Raw genomic sequence first — 19,663 nt, forward strand, 5'->3', positions numbered from 1 at the left:
ATTGTTCTTTTTTTATACAAAATAAAAATTCTACGCTAATTTAATCTAAGTGTTTATTTATGTGAAAGCTCCCTCGAGAAAACTTGAACCTCGGCATTGCCCTGTGCATCCTACAAGCACTTATACTTGTAAAGTGACCATCTCACTAAGAGTGTACGGTAGTGTTAATTGAATCATTTAACGTGATACATATGTCAGCATTTTGTTTGACATGTCATTAAACTCCATTAGATGCGGAGAAGGATAAAATTGAAGCAATGTAACAAAACCAAAAGAAATCTTTTGATTTTCGTACAATTGAATTTATGATAATCAAAATCAAATCACCCCATAGAGAAGGACGAAAAGTTTTTTTTTTTTTAAAAAAAAACCGATCCGATTAAATCTTAATAATTTTGGTACAAACCTGACCCAGCATGGGCTATTCAACCATAGGTTTTGAAATGAACATCCATGCTTGCAGACAAAATTCGTAGCTGCGCCTGTTCCATCAAATTGGGTAATGCCATCTTGAATGGGATTAAAAAAAAAGTTGTTGAAAATGAAATATTACGCGTTTCTCTTGGCACCCGCACCTTACCTTTGCTTTTATAACCATGAATTCCCGTATTAAATAATGAATCACGACATTATGGTTATTGCAAAGTTCATAATTTCACTTTCTTTGTGGTACAAACTAAATTTAATACATCAACATTATTTACATGTACAATTACAACGTAGCTGTATATAATCTATGACTACAACCACTACTCCGCTATCACAACTACCGCATTACATTCATGTTGGTTTATATTTGCCTACTCTAACTTTCATTTCTCTGCAAAACATTTTGCTAGGCATAATTTTCAAACAACCAAGTTATCAAATAGTTAATGCAACAAGCAATAAAAAAAAACACATAAAATACCACAATTATATGATTATATATTATACTATATATATAATTAGAGCTGCGGGCTACATGTTTTGCAATTGCAGCCACTTCAGCCCTTACAACTTTTACCAAATGCTGGATTTTAAACTAACCAGCTCCACTAACATAGACACCACCACCTTTTAAGTCAATTAAAAAAAAAGTAAAGAAACATAAAGTAAAATAAAAAAGAGAAAGTCACCACTAACTCACTTTTTTATATGGTGAGGAATAATAGTGGCCTTCATACCTATTTGACCATGTTTTCACCCCCTTTTTCCGTTAATATCCTATCAAAAAGCCCAATACACCCAAAGTCCCTACTATTAATTTGCTCAGTCTCTCTCCCACCATTCACTTCAAAATTTTTCCCGGGAAAATAGAGGGAAAAAAATTGAAGGGCGGGAAACTTGAATTCCATGAAAGTAAATTAATTAGACACGGAAATTCTTTCCCGTGAAAGTCTGACCGAACTGCCAATTAGCTGGCGCCACGTTGTGAGAGGTAGAGGTACGCCTATCACTTCCCGTGACCCTGAATGAAAGAGGCTGGCCCACCAAAACCGCGTTGGATTGCCAGTTCTGGCCCCAGTTACGGCTCATGCTCATCCATTCTGTGTTTGCCCCCTTTATGCTCACCCGCACTATGTCCCCTGCTCCTGCCACGTTCGTCACCAATACCAGGTTGAAGTATCGGAAACCGTTGATTGTGAATCTGATTCCCCCTAGCTTCCTACATGGGACCCTGTATTCCCAAATAACAAACAAATAATCATACATTGAAATTATAATACCACATAACTCAAGATATATGAGCGGGTGCATATACAACAAATCTTAAGTTTATAATTTGTTAGCATTTCTCATAATTAAATGGGTCAACACTCTAGTCTCTGGGGGCAAAATTGTTAAACTAGAATTCCCAATAGAGTCAAACAGTTTTATTCTATAAAAGGGACCCATTAAAATACTACTAGTTGTGATTAGTGTGGATGATTGAAGGGTCGCTTATGGGAAGGTTAAAAACCCAAGGTTTGACTGGGAGTTTCAGGTAATAGTAAAAAAAAAAGCTAGGAAGGGACTGGTACGCAGTCCCAAAAGGAAAAGCAGTGAACTTTTCGTATTCACGAGTCACATAAGCATGGGACAACGTGAAATATGTCGAGGATTTTTCTGACTCTTTTATTAAAAGCACGGCCCTATCATGATTTGCCGGGAAAATAAATTCCATTAAATATTATTATTATTACTATATTACCCTTGAACTAGAGTGAAAATTACCAACCATAGCCACTAGTGGGTTTTGACACATCGTTCAGATCACCTTTCTGACATTACGCCACGGTAGTGTGAGATTACGGAATGGTCCTGATTCTGGCTTCTGCAAATTACCGAAAAATACCCTCCTATCTTTGGATATTTGTAATTTGCTCTTTTTGACATGATAAGATTTAAGAAAAAGTGTGGGTAATTTCGTCATTATGTATGGACAGGCCATGTCAAGCCACCGAAAGTGCACAAAATGTTCGAGGAATTTTAAAACTCGATTTCCGTTGGATAAAGGTAAAACGACGTAAAACTGAATGGATTCTCAACGAACAGTGTCACTAGTGCCGAGATTCTGTAAGAGGCTCTCGTTTGTTTCCCGAGAAAACCAACAGGAAAAAATAAAATACTAAAAGAAACATTTATTCAACGTTTTCAGCTGTGTTTGATTTCGAGGAGAACGAGAAATCCAACACCACCTCGTAAATTCCAAATTTACCAAAAATAAACCTGCCATTATAATAAAAAATAAAAAAACCATACCCAAAAAGGCAAAACAAAAACTAAACTAAACCAATTTACCAAAAATGAACCTGCCATTAATTATGATTATAAAAAACAAAGCAAAAAAACCTAAAATGAACATTAATATTGGATTTAAGGAAAACAAAAGGGGCATATCAGTCCACTCAAATAAGAAAAAGTCTAGTGACTCAACAAAATGCACAATTTACGCGGTAGAAACGGCCCACCGGCAACTCGCCACATGAGCGAGTTGTGGCACAGGTGTGCCTTCTTTTGTGCACTAGAACTGCTCAAATAATAAAGAACCGTTTGACAGAAAAACAGTATACTTGGCCTGAAAGCAAAACGTAAAAAAGGCAGAGAAATAGAGAGAGGTTGACTCACCGGCGGTAAGAGACGGGGACGATTCCGGCACGGTACTCGGCGATCTTGAGGAACATGGGCATGGCGAGGTCGAAGTGGGGCCTAGGAGGGTTGCACCAGCCGCCATTGTCACTTGGGAGAGCAAAGTTGGGAGGGCAAAAGTTGGTGGCTGTGACTATGATGGAAGGGCTGCCAGGGTTGCACCACCTTGGGTCCTCGTTGCACTTGATCTCAAAGCACGCACCGCAGCTCAGCCCATTGTTGAAGAGTGCTGTGCTCAGTGCCGCCGTGTTCACTCCGTAGCCTTGGCTGTACAGATTTCCGTACCCACAAGCACCACCTAATAACAAAAACAAAAAAACCGTTACTGTTTTTGTTTCATTCTAACGTAGGTGAGAAATTACACATGTAACTGTAAAGTTGCTAAACAGAGTAATGAAAATGTTGGTCGTAAAAATGGATTAATGGGGTTTGTTTTGCATGTTTGAGCAAGTGGGATTTGTGCAGAAAATGAAGAAATGAAAAGTATTAGCAAGTAAAAAGTAAAATGCAGAGTGTATTTTTAGACAGAGTACCCATAGTTCCAGAGGCGTCGCTGCCACCGTAGAATGTAGCGTGGGCACTCTCCCATGTTCCACCGCTGTAAATCCCTGGGATTCTAGCGTTAGCCAGAGCAAAAAGTGAGAGAAGCGAAGCAATAGCAATGCAGAGCATGGTCACTGAAGCCATTTGTATGCTTTTGAGAGAGAGAGAGAGAGAGAGAGAGAGAGAGGTTAATGTGTTGTGTATGGTTGAGGCGAATGGAAAGAGGAATGAGAATGGGGGGGTATTTATGGATGGAGTGGCTGAGGGTTTGGGGAATCAATTCAGTAGTAGCGGAGTCAGAGGGATCTGAATTTTATTTATTTTATTTTTTAATTATGGGTCGAATTATTACTGCATATTTAATGCTCTTCGCTTGCCTTTCTCTCTCTATCATATCTATTTTCTGTAGTTAAAAAGTTTTTGTTGTTTTAAAGCAAAATTGTCCTCTAGATAAATTGTCGGGCTAAATTATAGTGAGGGTCATGCTAATGAGTATTTTAGGGGGCATTTTTTAATAATTCATTTCAGGAAAGTTTTGATACCACTTTGATGAGAAATGAAAAAAGTTGTCAAAATATTAATTATTTTTTTTTTTCCATAAAAACTTTATTTAAATGGATTATTAACTAGTGTCTTAAGGACACTCGTTAGCATTTTCTTTATAGTAAAGTAATCAACTATTCATGATCATTAAAACTTTTTCATAATTATATATAATCTCAAGTATACTGTTATTATTTAGTATTAAACTTAGTCAATCAAGGATAAATATCTTCTAATGTGAGTTATTATTTAATACCTAATTTCGGATTTTTATTTTTTTAATACCATAGAGGTAGTATGTGGATGAAGATCCCTAATCTCATCTAAGTGGATTGCTAAGATGATATCCAAGGATGATCCTTGGATCTTGGGGACGAGCACCCGTTGATCTGTGGGACGAGCAGTAACCATAGAAGGCACATAAAGTTAAAATATCATAGAGGGAATAAGGTAAACTTGACACGGATTACGAGGGGGTGAAAGGAGAAGGGAGTGGAAGTTATCCCCTCCACATTAAATGCAAAATAACTACTCTTCTGATTGCATTAATGAGGAAATGACCATGAACAATGGTGGCACAGCTCAGATTGCAAGGCATAAGCTTACCTGTATGTTCTGGATATGACAGAAGTCCTAAGGATGCAATCTCTCAACCCTCCAAGTGTAGGATGAAGATAATTTGTGTGTAAATATAAAAGGAAAATAAAGATCCTTATGGAGGGAGATCGAGAAAAAGAGAGAAAAGAGAGAGATTTGTGAAAGAGAAAAAAAACAAAACCATATATATAAAAGATCTTTCTAGGGTTGGACCAAGGATCCCTTTTTCTTCATAATTTATTATTCCTGGCCTTTTACTTAACATTTCTTCTCATTGTGATTAACTTTAGCTCATTAAGTAGTCAATATCCTACCCATTCTCTAAAAAATTCATTGTGGAGGGTTCATTGGGCCACTGTCTGGTAGTTCTAGGGTTGTAAGTCCGTTTGTGCCCTTACAGGAAGAATCTAGAAAGTTGAGATTTTTTTTTTGGGAAAACAGTTGTGATTAAATCATAATTTTTATTTTTACATAAGAAAAAGAAAAAAAAAATCATGATACTCTCTCTAATATTTTATCATTTTTATATTGGAACAGTCTTATTTTTCTTTTTCTTCAACAAATATATATATATATATTTTTAATTATAAGAAAAGACAAATATGGGTGCCAAAACAGCATTTCTTCTTCAAGAAATGTTTGGATCACTCTTTAAGTTGATGAACATGAATTAGAATCAATGTGGATCACACATGGCGCTTCATGCTAATTTTGGCTGGTCAGAGCAGGGCAACTTGAATTCAGATTCGATGGACTGCACCCATATGTTAAGTGGACTAACTTTAATTAAGAAGACCTCAACTTATTTTTCATAAGAAATTATTCTCTGACGTAACTTTAGGCACTATCGGCTGCAATTTTTTCTATATTTTTTTAATAGCTTGGTTGCAATTAATTTAACTGATGGGATACTTTTGAAGAAAAAGATTGCTATTTGCCGCAAATTAAATAACATCATACTCACTTTTACCTATGCAAAAAAAAAAAAAAACGTTACATTTTTTTTTTATTAAAATCAATTAACTATAATGGCGATTTCAAAATTTGAAAGGGTAAAGTAAAGCCAATAATAAGCCACGTAATTGAGGTCAATTGTGCATTATCTCTCTAGTTCAATAATTTTATCAAAATTTATTGCTTATATTATAGTATTTTCTCTCCAAATCTCAACCACATGAACTTGCTCTCAACTTGTTGGATATGGGATAAATTCAAATTGTAACTCAGAGACTAAGTAGGTCCATAGTTCATTCGATCAACTACAAAAGAACAGATGCATATTTCCAGCGAAGAGTCCTATTCACATTTCTCAAATTAGCTTAATTGTTCCGACTCATGAGAAACCCAACTTGAAGCCACTTTGCTTCAATCACAAGCAATCTCATTACAAATGGCTGTAATTTGATCGAGACCGCATCTTTTCCTTTTATTGTTTTATCTTCTTCTTCCAAAAATATTAATAAAATTTGTCTTCAATACAACTTTTAAAAGGAAAAAAAAAACAATTTAAGATTAAAATGGGAATCCAGGAACCAAAGCCACTGCTATTGGCCTATTGCCTATTAAACACAATGAAAAAGTAAAAGGTATCCAATTGAACGAAGAAGATATAGGGGCTCAGCTAAAAAAAGAGAGGACAATAAAACAAAATGGGAAATAAACGCGTAAACACCAAACAGTGGGACCATTGTTGATTGTCCGTATATAGAGAGGCTCATGGGCTATGGATTTTAACCGTATATTGGGACCCATCTCGAGCCTCGCGCACTCTCTTCCTTTTTTCCGCTCTCTCACCTCTGTGACTGTTCGGCGCCTATGGTTACAAAAACAGCGTTTTCGGGGTCCATTGTGTGCTTTGCCTTTTTACTATTTCGACAATTATTGGGCAATGCCAATTCCACATTATATAACATGAGCAATGTTATATATACAACAATTTTCATAATAGTTAAATCGGTAATTTTTAATTGATCTTATCTTTTTTTTTTTTTTTGAGAATTAACGGAAAATCTTTAACAACATAATGTAAAATGTTTGGTGAAACATTTTCCATCCAAACTTGTAAAAGAAAAAAAAATTTAGCACTCTTTGTTAAAACATGAACAATATTGTTACCTTGCCCCTAGTAAGGGAGAGAGAGAAGATTCTTAAGGAACCTGCTAAGACCTGAAGGTGAAAAGTGTTCACCTAAAAAGACTATTGCAACTATTGATTTGAGCATTCTTCATACAAGTTAAATTTGGGGGGGTGATCAATGTTGACCTGAACGATATGAACGAGTGAGATGTAAAGAGAATACCCCAAATGCTGGACTAATGGGACTATGGGAGCATTAGTGGCATCTCAGATCAGTCAATAGTTCAATGCAAATTTGGTAAGCTTTCATATCACTAGGTTTTCATACAACAATGTTAGTCACCCATTTATCATTGCATTTATTTCACCCTAATTACTGTTAAATCTCATAAGATGCTATTTGAGAACATCCCCTAACTGTGCTCATGATTCTTAAGGGGGTATGGTTGTCGCTTATTCCGTCCATCTTGAAGGTTCCTAGAGGTATAAGTAGGGCAGCATGGCCTAAAGATTTGAAGGAGGGGAGAAAATCTCATCTGCCAACTTTTCATTAAAAATCTACTAACTTTGCCATCAAATTACCCTAAAATGAACCTTCCTTGTTTATTCGGGGTATAGTTATTAGTCATTTCCCCCTTTTTCTCACCTTAAGTTGTTTATCGTTGATCAAGCAATAGTTGATAACTCAAGGGAGATGGGAATCTATTTGCGACTTTCTATTGAATCCACTTATCCGCTCACAAATATATGGAGTAGGATCAAGTTACTTTTGGTATAATCTTAAGCAATTTATATACTAACTAATAACTTTTTATCGAATTAATATTTTGAATTTTTAATGGTTGGATTACATGTTTTCTATATTTTTAATACGCATACTAAATTTCATGCTAATCGATTCTCATTTACCATTTGATCTATAAAGTCATATATTATGCATAATTTTACTTGAAATTTCTACAATTTATAGATGAGGTAGTTATTAATCTTATATCATTTGAAAAAATTTAAAGCGCATAGAGTATAAGAAAAAAATGTAATCCAACAATGAATTTTTCAAAATCGACATTTAATAAAAAATATTAACTGATGTAATATTACTTAGCATTATATCATGTGCAAGTATAACTTCAACTCAACCCTATATGTGTGTACGTGTGTGTGACACAAGGGAAAAGCAAAAATAAAGAAAAGAAAAATGTTATGTCTTTTTATTAAAAAAAAAAGGGATATGTCATTTATCTCCATCCATAAATTATTTTTAGATGTGAAGCTTATAATTCTAATCTTGACTCTACTTTTGAAAAATGCTAATGTATCAAATTATATGAAATTTTCGGAAGCATGAAAATTGTGATAATAAAATCATTAATTGAAAGCAAAAAAATTTGCCTTAAAAGGTAAATATACAAGTGCCCTCTACGCATCACTCCAAAATATGATATTTGTTTTATCAACACGTTTTGATGTGATATTTCATTTTTTCTCCTTAACTCGCTGGAATTGAAACACCAGCATTGGTGTTATTGATTTGGTGGTTGTTCTTCAATATGGCATCCTTTATTCTTTTCAAAAATATTTATCCACATGTTTGAGTCTCATGACCTCATATGATTTGCTCATGTAGGAAGTCTTTAAAAATATAGAGTAATTAAATAGCTTTAACCTTAAACGGAGTTCAACTTGCAATATTAAAAAAATCAAGTGATATTTATATTTTTATAATATGTGTAATTATAATTGATTAATTTCATATACAAATTTAATTGTATTTTTGCAAAGGATTAAAGAGAAATTATTCACTCCACGGAAAGGACCACATCAACAATGCTCAGTAGTCCTCCCACTCAATGATATTGTGCAATGTGTGACACTATATTGAGTCGAATCCTAATCACTAATCCAGTCATAAATTGAAAAAAAAAAAAAATTCACCTTCACCCTCGTTGCCAATGGCTCCACCACCACCACCACCACCACCATCTGCAACCCATTAAGAGTCGATTTGTCGCCAAGTCAAGGATGGAGACAGTTTCGAAAATTGATATTATAATCTCTATTTACCCCATCAATTGACTATCCGAATTTGAGACTTAGACGATGAAGAAAACAACGAATTTTCAAATATGAATAATGTTACATTCACAACATTTTTAAAACAAATTATAAGTATTAGGCTGTTACTGGTTATAACATGAATGCACCACCAATATCACTTTTTTACCTACCAATAACAATCTGCTACTTAGAATTTGTTGTGAAATTGTTATGGACGAAGCACTACTTTTCGGATATTGATTCAATTTCCAACGTTGCTAACCTCTTCAAGCATCAAGAACCAAGTGAATTTGGTGTTGGATTTGCTCCGCAAACACATTGAGCAATCCCAAGTGTGATGATGGGTGACCCTAATCTCATTTGTGAAGCACTTCAAGATTCCAACTTTTATGTTCTTGATTAGAATAATCACCAAGCCACCAGTTTAGAGGAAATGGGTGAGTGGAGAAAGGAGATGCGATAGCTGTTAACGGTTACGAAACTATAGGTGAGTTGGTTGTGGTACGAGTGGAAGTTAGTGGCTTCTGTATGGACATCAACTTGGCAACAAATAAACTCTAATGAGTTGTAGATGGTGGTGGTGGTGTAGCCATCGACAATGAAGGTAAAAGTGATTTATCTATTTATTTTTGGGTTTTTTAATTTATGATTGAGTTGGTGAGTAGGATTTGACTCGATAAATGATCACACGTAGATATTATAAAGTGAGAGAACCGTTAGCATTGCTGATATGATTTGTGAATAGTTTATGTGTGTGTGTGTGAGTGTTTTTTTTTTTTTCCTTAAATTGGAGTCTTACTGAATTCTATGATGTTGTTCGCCCAAGATAAAAAAACACAACATATAATAATATAAGGATTTTGCTAATGTGTGCCCTAAGGACACACATTAAACCTTCTATTTTTAGAAACATTTTCTCGAAAATTGAAAAACTTATAAATACTTTTTCAATTTCCGAAAAAATATTTTCAAATGTAAATGACTTAATGTGTGTCCTAATTAACCGGATGCATGATATAATACTCACTCCTCCTTATTATATTTTAGGTTGCGGATGTAATGTCCACCGCAGTGTTTACAGGTGGTGTCACATCAATGACCTCTAATACCTTGTGCCTTTCGCTAAATCCCATTGCTTCGAGTCAGTGGCCCAATGAGAGCTTGAGGGTTGAGAGTGCCTCTTGATTCAAAGTTCATACTCATTTTTTTGCTAGTTTTAGACTTCTAGTTCACATTCTCATTTGTGATTTGTCCATGCAAAACGGCCCAACTCGCACGTGAAGAATTATTGTTTTGGTTGATCTTTTGTTCATTTCTATATAGTAAAACCCAGCACCGAATGCCTCCACATGTCTTTCCCTATTTTAATTTCCTAAGACTTTCTAGTTCTGCTGAAATATATTGTTTATATGATCTAATTTGGCCCTTAAGTCAGTATTTACAATTTAAAATGTATTCATTAAAAATATGATATTACAGAGTCAAAGGAATTAGAAATTATTCCCAAACGAAAAAAAGGTATCATATGTTGCACGAAGTGCATTTGGTATCTTTCTTTACTTACGGAGATATTATTTTGTCATTTTCTTATGCATATCTAAATTCTTAATTACCAGCGATCAAAAAAATTCTCTTAATTACCAAGAACGGTTTTTAATGCTGTCTATTCTCTCTTTTAAAATTCTTAATTAGAGGCCGTCTCAACTTGCAACTACAATAGCCCTAGTTTCATCCAGTAAGCTAATTCTCTTCCAATAAAATAAAAGAAACAAAAACCAATCAATTAAAAGTTTTTGTATTCCCTTTTCATTTTAAATTTTAATCGGCAAAATGTGTTTGATGCAAGATTTGACCAAGTGTCACGTAGGCACATAGGGAGCGCAAGTTTTGCTTTCACTTTCAACACTCTTTGCTAATATTCTCTTTGACAATGATCATTAATCAAACTTTTATTTTTAAAAAATTTGTAAACAATAATATACAGACATTTTCAAGTATCTGGCCATTTTCTTGGGCTTGGGCATGTGCAATCCCACCATCTCATGCACACTAGATTATTACAAAGAGAAATTCATTGGAGTGGCCCTGACAAAATATTTTAAATCCATAATCTCATAAATATTATGAGATCTTAAAAATCACTTAGTTAATTCCTTGTTGTCAAGAGTTTTGTAACTTAGCTAATACTTCTTAAGAACATTTGCAACTAGCATGGTTTATGCCATATCTTGCGAAGATTTACCATTTCAGCACAAAAAAAGGTCAACAACTGGTCTGCTAAAGCTAAAAAAATTTGCAATACTGCTACAACACCATCTCAAATTTGCAATGGTACTGTAGCAACATTCTAAATCCAAAAATTATTATTTTATTCTACCTACAAAAATTTGCCTCCTCTCTCCACTATCTCATTCTCTCTCTCTCTCTCTCTCTCTCTCTCTCTTCAGAATTTATTATTTTATTATGTAGATATATTATTTTAATGTGTAGAATGGTAAAACAAAATTTGGATGTTGAGAGTATTGTAAAATAATATTGTATAATTGATAAAATAACTTTTTAAAATGGTAAAATAGAATAGAATGGAATAGTCAGATGTGAATGCTCTCATTTTTTTTTTTTTTTTTTTTTTATAGAACTTCCTAATATTTTAAATAAAATGAAAATGTAAAGTTCACATCCCATTTCCCAATTATCAATTAAAAAAAAAAAAGAAAAAAAAAAAAAAAGAAAAAGAAAAAGGTCTTTCCAATGGTGTAGATCTTGTGTTAAAGAGTCAATCCTTGGTAATGAAGGTTGATATAGTTAGGTAAGGTAAGGTGTTCTGTGACACGTAAGGCCTAAAAAGTTAAAAAGGGTGTCCACACACCTTCCAACCAGATCTAGCAAATCGGCCACATCAGCAAAAGCAATGGAGTGTACTTCAACCACACAACACCAACCATGCATGCCAAGACATGTGAACGTGCCACCAAGATTGCCACCAGAAAAAATGTCCACGTTGGCGATAGACCGATAGGCATGTGATTCCTCTTTTTATTCATTTACCTAATTACACACTGAGAGTAAAATTTGTACATGGGTCAAGGAAAGTGTATGAAATTTCTGATTCATCAAAGTCTACTGTATCCCTTGATGTCAATTTAACTTTACAACATTATAGTTTGAAATGGGCTACATTTTATTTAACTTTTTGAAGTTGGAATTTCTCTTTAATTTTATTCTTTTTTATGAGTTCATACTTCATAATAATGGAGCATTTTAAAAATAGGAAGATGTGACAAAGCATGATAGTGAAATTAACAAATTATATGAATTAAAAAACAAAAATGAGAAACTTTCTAGAACAGAATTCTCTCTCTCATATATAATTTTTATATACTTTTCATTTTTACTCACTGTTGCATTGCACATGCATGATGGCTAAAAATAAACGAAGGAAGAAAGAAAACAAAAATTAATTTGGTCACGGCAATGAACTCGAGGAAGATAAAAGCTAATAAATCCAAAACAACATATATGGGTTTTCTAAAAATTTTTGTGTGTGTGTGTCATCTTGGATAGTGATTTCATCTTGAAGGGTTTGACTTTGCATGTGTTATGTGTATGGTGGTGTATAGTGTTAAATAAAAGCGCCTATTTGGATCCAAATTTCACATGGGATTCTATGATTATCTTTTGTTAACAATAATGTAAGGTGTGGACTTAAACGACTCTTGGATGATGCACCGCACTAAGATAGCCCCTAATCTCCCATCAAAAAAAAAAAGATAGCCCCTAATCATGAGCTGCAATGTTCTTAAAAAGTTGGTGACTATGCTGCACCTGTACGATACTAGCTTTAACTACTCCAACCATCTCTTTCAATTGGGGTTAAAACAATTTTGCTTGACAAATTGGGCTTGAAATTGGATAATCTAATTTTAAATTAAAAAGTAATATGTTTATAATATTTTTACAACAAATTTTAAGTATTAAGTTATTATTGATTCTAACTTAAATCTATTACTAAAATTACCTTTTTTGCCCTAACTTGTAATTTAAAATTCATTATAAATGTATTATAAAAATATTATTAACATAATATTTCTCTTTCAAATTATAAAATGTCAAATGAATGTCAAGGTGTATTAAAAATAGGGATAAAGACGATTCTACACACAAATTACAAGATAATGTAGTAGACTATTTCATAACACAACAAAAAGTAGTGTATCTTATTAGATGGACCAGGTACTCTCTCTTAGTTTGAATATGTGGTTAATTAATGTCCTTATTCAGAGTTTAAAAATGAAGTTTCTCACATGATGGTTTCTTTTTCGATAAGGCTGTGAGTTGCCAAACAGAATATTATACAATTCATGTTAGATTAAAAGGATTTATGAATTTGGTCTGGTTGTGTTTAACTTTTTTCCAAGGGACTGTACCTTCTAAGTACCCAACTGTTCCGTACGTACCAAATTGTGTTCTCATTTAGCTATCCGTTGTTGAACTTGTCGGTGACATTTTTTTTTTTTTGGCCTAAACAAAATGTACTAAACAATTACGATCATGGAATAGAATTAATATACTCACATGCATTCTGATCTTGATGATAAGTGGTTTTAGCTTCTCCTGCTGACTCAACACTGATAAGGAGGGTAGGGAAGGGTTCGATTTGAGTCATTTGACTTTGTGATAACGTCAATGTGCATGTGATTTACTTCTCTATAATTAAGTATGTGTCCTATATTCCCTCCTATATTGGGCACTTAAACTTTACAGATAGTTTACGTGTCGGTTAATGATTTTTTTTTTCTCCTCTAAAAATATTTTATAAATCAATACTTTTGAAATATTCATTAAATTTTCTCATAGTTTATTTAACCTTGGTTTGGATGAATGGTATAATAATGAAATTAAATTTTTTTTGTTCAACTTAGATAAAATTGTACTTTTGATCATTTATTTTTTAAGTCTAATAAGTTAATAAAAACAATAAAAACAAACTCTCTCAAACAAATACTTCGCACCATTTTATTTTGGGGGATGAATTTGTTAGGTAGCGCCATTTTTTTTTTTTTTTAATATTTATTTTAAGATAGAAAGGAAAAGAAAGTTTAGTTTAGGAAGTAACCTTAATTTCTTATGTATCACTTATTCTCTTGCTTGCATTTTCCAAAAGCATTTGAACTACATAATGAAATACACTTTTCCTCCTGTTCAATTCTTTATAGGACACTAGGAGGTGGTTGGGGGTATTTTGCTTTTAATCAGTATGGTGGTGATGAATGACGAGTCACATTCGTCAGCGTACAGCTTAATAAACGTACAGTAAAGCTTTGCAAATTTTGAGTATTCAGAAAATGATTTCCCAACACTAATCGTAGTATATACATGCTTCAAAATAAGATCTTGGTGCCTACAAATTTCAATTTCGAAATGATTTTTTCAATTTGAAATCATTACAAATCAAATTCCCATGTTAGGCATCTAAATGATTTTGGCCTGCTTTCCACAGCATATTCCGTCCCTGTCTCCATTCAACTTGTCCAAAGTAATAATCTTGCTCTTCAATATTGTAAAACTTTAAGTCACGCACAAGCTTAATGAAAGCACTTCCAACTTCCAAAACCCGTTGATTACCAAACTTTTGTCCAAGCATATATGTCGCTAAGTTAAAGAGCCTGTAAATCATTACAGACATGGTTAAAAATTGTTGGTAAAGCTTGAAGAAATCATGCCGCATGAGATATACATAGAGAGAGCGAGAGATGTTATGAATATTTTGGAGCAAGAGTGCATGGGGCTGATAAGAAAGATCATATAATTGCATGTGGGGATGAACCTTATCAATAGGGACAAGTGACACTGAAATGAGACTTTGTTTTCCACATGACCCATCATCCAAAATACAATTTAGATTTCTACATCCATGTGATCTCTCTCACTTCTCTGCATCACTCCTTTTTGTACAAATTTTTGGTTTTTTTGGGACCAGTTACAGAGATATAAAAACGACGCAACCTCCAAGACCCCCCAAATTGGACACGTTTATAACAATTTTCAGAATATATTATCCTTGAGGTTCATTTTCATCATATTGAATTGCAAAATTATGCAGCACAAGTGTATTGAATTTGTGGTAAATGCATCATAGAAGAAATAGAATTAGATGCCATGCATTAAAAAAAACGAATAAAGAAAGTTAATGAGGAAAGCATACAGCCAATTAAATTACTCAAAATGATTCTACTGACCAAAAAGGGAAGGGAAAAAAAAAGCTTTACACTTTTTTTTTTTTTTTTTTAGAGAATCAAAGCTTCACACTTTGATCCGCCAAAATTTGGGACGGTTTGAAGTTTAAAGTTTCAATTCTATTCCTGTATTTTTACTAGTGAATTTGATCCTCATATTTTCAAATTGATTTTAATATTAACCTCATTATTAAAACAGAGACTGAACATCATTATATGAGAAATGGAAGTTTGCTCACTCATTAAATTTGTTACAAATGGACTGTGATTTAGTGCATGGATGATGATTATGTTTAATTTTGCACAACCAATTCGAACACCAAACACCTACAAAAAGAAAGAAGAGAACAAAAAAAAAAAACCCTGTCGAGGTGTGCCCTAAAAAGAAGTCTTCGATGCATAGGTTAGCAAAGAATTGGACTTATTCTAATATCATGGAGAGATTTCTCGGTTAACATCGTCTACCCACCTTTTTGTGATGAGCTCCCACTTAAGTGCCTCATTAGTTTTACTCTAATTTGACTACCAATTATCATATTCCTTATTGAGTAGAATTTGAATTTGGGTGGGATGTTATTAAATCTTATATTTCCCTATAAATCTAATTTATTTAACTCTTGTCATATAAGTTGTCCTTCATTCCCTAATTAGACTAGTTGGTCATGATTGGATATTAAGGGTCTGTTTGGAATCCGTTTATTTTGCTGAAATTGAAAATTTTTTGTTGAATATATTGTAGATAAATGTAAAAGTTAGTTGAAATTGTATAGTGAGACCCATTAATAGTACCAAAAAGTGCAGTGAGATTCATAAATAATAGTAAAAATAAGCTAAATAGTAAAATAAATTGACAAAAATAATATTTGCCAAACAAGTACTAAGTGTGTGTTTGGATCAACGTTTTAAGTTCAGCGTTTGCCTTTTTTTTATTTTTTTTATTTTAAGCGTGTATGAACAGTAACTTGCACTGTTCATGCACATGGATTCACTTTGCAATTTATTTAATTCTTGTCATATAAGTTGTCCTTCATTCCCTAATTAGACTAGTTGGTCATGATTGGATATTAAGAGTCTGTTTGGAATCCGTTTATTTTGCTGAAATTGAAAACTTTTTGTTAAATATATTGTAGATAAATGTAAAAGTTAGTTGAAATTGTATAGTGGGACCCATTAATAGTACCAAAAAGTGCAGTGGGATCCATAAATAATAGTAAAAATAAGCTAAATAGTAAAATAAATTGACAAAAATAATATTTGCCAAACAAGTACTAAGTGTGTGTTTGGATCAACGTTTTAAGTTCAACATTTGCCTTTTTTTTATTTTTTTTATTTTAAGCGTGTATGAACAGTAACTTGCACTGTTCATGCACATGGATTCACTTTGCAATTTATTTAATTCTTGTCATATAAGTTGTCCTTCATTCCCTAATTAGACTAGTTGGTCATGATTGGATATTAAGAGTCTGTTTGGAATCCGTTTATTTTGCTGAAATTGAAAACTTTTTGTTAAATATATTGTAGATAAATGTAAAAGTTAGTTGAAATTGTATAGTGGGACCCATTAATAGTACCAAAAAGTGCAGTGGGATCCATAAATAATAGTAAAAATAAGCTAAATAGTAAAATAAATTGACAAAAATAATATTTGCCAAACAAGTACTAAGTGTGTGTTTGGATCAACGTTTTAAGTTCAGCATTTGCCTTTTTTTTATTTTTTTTATTTTAAGCGTGTATGAACAGTAACCTGCACTGTTCATGCACATAGATTCACTTTGCAATTTATTTAATTCTTGTCATATAAGTTGTCCTTCATTCCCTAATTAGACTAGTTGGTCATGATTGGATATTAAAGGTCTGTTTGAAATCCGTTTATTTTGTTGAAATTGAAAACTTTTTGTTGAATATATTGTAGATAAATGTAAAAGTTAGTTGAAATTGTATAGTGGGATCCATTAATAGTACCAAAAAGTGCAATGGGATCCATAAATAATAGTAAAAATAAGCTAAATAGTAAAATAAATTGACAAAAATAATATTTGTCAAACAAGTACTAAGTGTGTGTTTGGATCAACGTTTTAAGTTCAGCATTTGCCTTTTTTTTTTTTTTTTTTTTTTTTTTTAAAGCGTGTATGAACAGTAACCTGCACTGTTCATGCACATGGATTCACTTTGCAAGAGACAAAATGCACTGTTTATATATTGTTCACGGGTCCCACGGTACTATTCATACATTTAAAAATTATTTTGTTACCGTATTTTCAGTTTTCAGTAAAATAAATTGTATCCAAATAGACTCTAAGAATCCAATAAACTTGAGAACACACTTTATTGCGTTGCTTTGTATTCTTGCCTTTTCGATGCTTTCAGTTGTTTTGAAATTTTACGTACTTCCAGGTTAATCTCATGACTCGACATGATAATATCCATGAATTATTTGTCCCATTGATTATTGGAATATCAACTTCCCTAGTCGAATTTTGAGCATATTGCGATTTGGATGATTACAACAAGATGAGCAAACTTTTGGATCGCTATCCCAAGCTACTTGATAATCAAATTGATCTATGGATTCTTATGCAGAGAGATAACTTGACTATTGCTTAAGCAAATTCGTCTTTCCCCTAGTCCAATAAAGGGGGATTCTTCTACTCAGCCATCTTCCAAAAAATAATGGCTAATGACTTCAGTCATGTTGTCTTCTCAATTCTCTTAAGTCTGATCTCTTTTACATTGACTCGTATTTTTATGGATTTTCATATTTTGCCTCCTTGTCCTGTATCTACTTCACTCACTTTTTTATTTCCTTCGGGTTTGCCTCGAGGTCTTGGAAGATTTTTCTTGCGATCAGTTTCATAGTCTTGAAGGATTCCCTCATTCTTTGGTGTAAGATTAGTTTCATATCTATATAAAATAAAATAATTTGATTTTTTTATTCTTTTCTTTCCAATATTTTATATGCATCTAAAGCGGAAATAGTGAGAAACGAAAAGCAACTTGTCTAAAAAGGAGAGTGAAGATTTTTCCCTCGAAATTTCAGTCACCACTAGCAGTTTAATGAAGTTAAAATAAACTTAATAAAGTACTACTTATTTACGGAATTCTTTGTTTTTGAAATATGAATAAACGTGATGACTGATGAGGATATATATGCAAAGAGTACTTTATAACCAAGTGCATTTTCTTATTCTCCCACTTAATACTCTTATTATATTACATGAATTCACATTCTTATGGGAAAATCATTAATTGCTATTTGAAAATCTTCCAAATGGGTTTAAGGAACCTATAGAACCCAAGAGCCCATGAATAACACATTGAATAAACCATGTTTTTGGCCATTCCTCGTTTCACCAAAAGATCTCAATTGTTCCTTATTTTTGTGATCTCTTAAATTATCAAATCCGGAAGTTGTTGTTTCTCTTAAAGAAACTGTTGAATATTGCCTCAAATTCCTAATAAGTTTTGGTTTGAGTTTTCTTGACATAGAAGGAAAGGTATTAAAGTATTTTCTTGTTGTGGAAGACAAGGATTTTCCTTGTCATAGAAATAATGAGTGTTCCTTCTCCATCAAGAAATAAAATTAAAACTTTATAAATATGCATTATTGCAAAAGGTTTGAAGGGCTTTTGCCCAAAGTTCCTCCTAGGTGAGGAGAGGTGAGAGACTTTTAGAAGAACATGAGTGAGTTTCTTCAAAGAGAAGTAATTTGGTGGCTTTTACCCAAGGTTCCTACCGTGTGGGGAGAGATGAAAATTTCCTAGAACAACATGATTAGTTTCTCTGAAGAGTAGTTGGTAGATTATTTGGGTTGAAAGATTACCCCATGGTTGTGTGTTGAGAGTTGTTTGTTTTGTGAGTGTGAGAGAGTTATTGGGTGTATTGGGGCTTTGGGTTTGTGAGTGTTGTTTGTGTGATAAGTGTTGATTAATGTTGTTGTAATTCATATCGTTAATAGTAGATATTTTAGTTTGCATGGATATAGGTATGGAGTTGGTTGAATCACATTAAACATTATTGTCTTGTGTAGATGTTTTATTTTCTTGTTTGTGTGAATGCGCTTCAGCTAGCCCCAAATCATAATAATTAGTGATAGAGCTCCCACTGTTGCACAACAAAAACAAACTAAACCAGATCAACCAGACTACCTTGTTTGGTGGAAAACCAAATTCGTTGAATTTCTCAAAAACCCATAGCCACTTGCAAATTTTACTGCCCAACACCTGGAAAAAGGGGAGTTGGGGGGGAGTGGGGGTGGTTTGCGCAAAAATAGTTTACACCTGCTTCACTTGGAGAAGTCCAAACACCCATTTCCTCTAATTCAACAGGTACTAAGGCGATTGTCTCTGGCTCAGTAGCACTCTCCAAGTGCCATTTCTCCCACTCTCTCAACAATCTCCTGCCATCTTCTTTATTCACTTAATTTCTCATTAAAAGCAATTTTCTGTATATAATCTTTCTTGAATCGTCTTCATCTTGTACATCACTAATCTGATAAGGGA

General features: G+C 33.3%; 1 protein-coding gene across 1 annotated transcript; it reads right to left on the reverse strand.

Moving 5' to 3' along the window:
- Window positions 1–902: 902 nt before the first annotated feature.
- LOC115953109 (expansin-A6-like) lies at window positions 903–3,936 on the reverse strand. Its single transcript, XM_031070614.1, has 3 exons — window positions 3,645–3,936; window positions 3,091–3,409; window positions 903–1,660 (listed from the first exon to the last, which is right to left on the reverse strand). Exons 1-3 carry the CDS (start codon window positions 3,796–3,798, stop codon window positions 1,351–1,353), a joined length of 783 nt encoding a protein of 260 aa, XP_030926474.1. The 5' UTR covers window positions 3,799–3,936; the 3' UTR covers window positions 903–1,350.
- Window positions 3,937–19,663: the final 15,727 nt, after the last annotated feature.

Source organism: Quercus lobata, chromosome 7, assembly GCF_001633185.2.
Source record: "Quercus lobata isolate SW786 chromosome 7, ValleyOak3.0 Primary Assembly, whole genome shotgun sequence".
Classification (NCBI taxonomy): domain Eukaryota; kingdom Viridiplantae; phylum Streptophyta; class Magnoliopsida; order Fagales; family Fagaceae; genus Quercus; species Quercus lobata.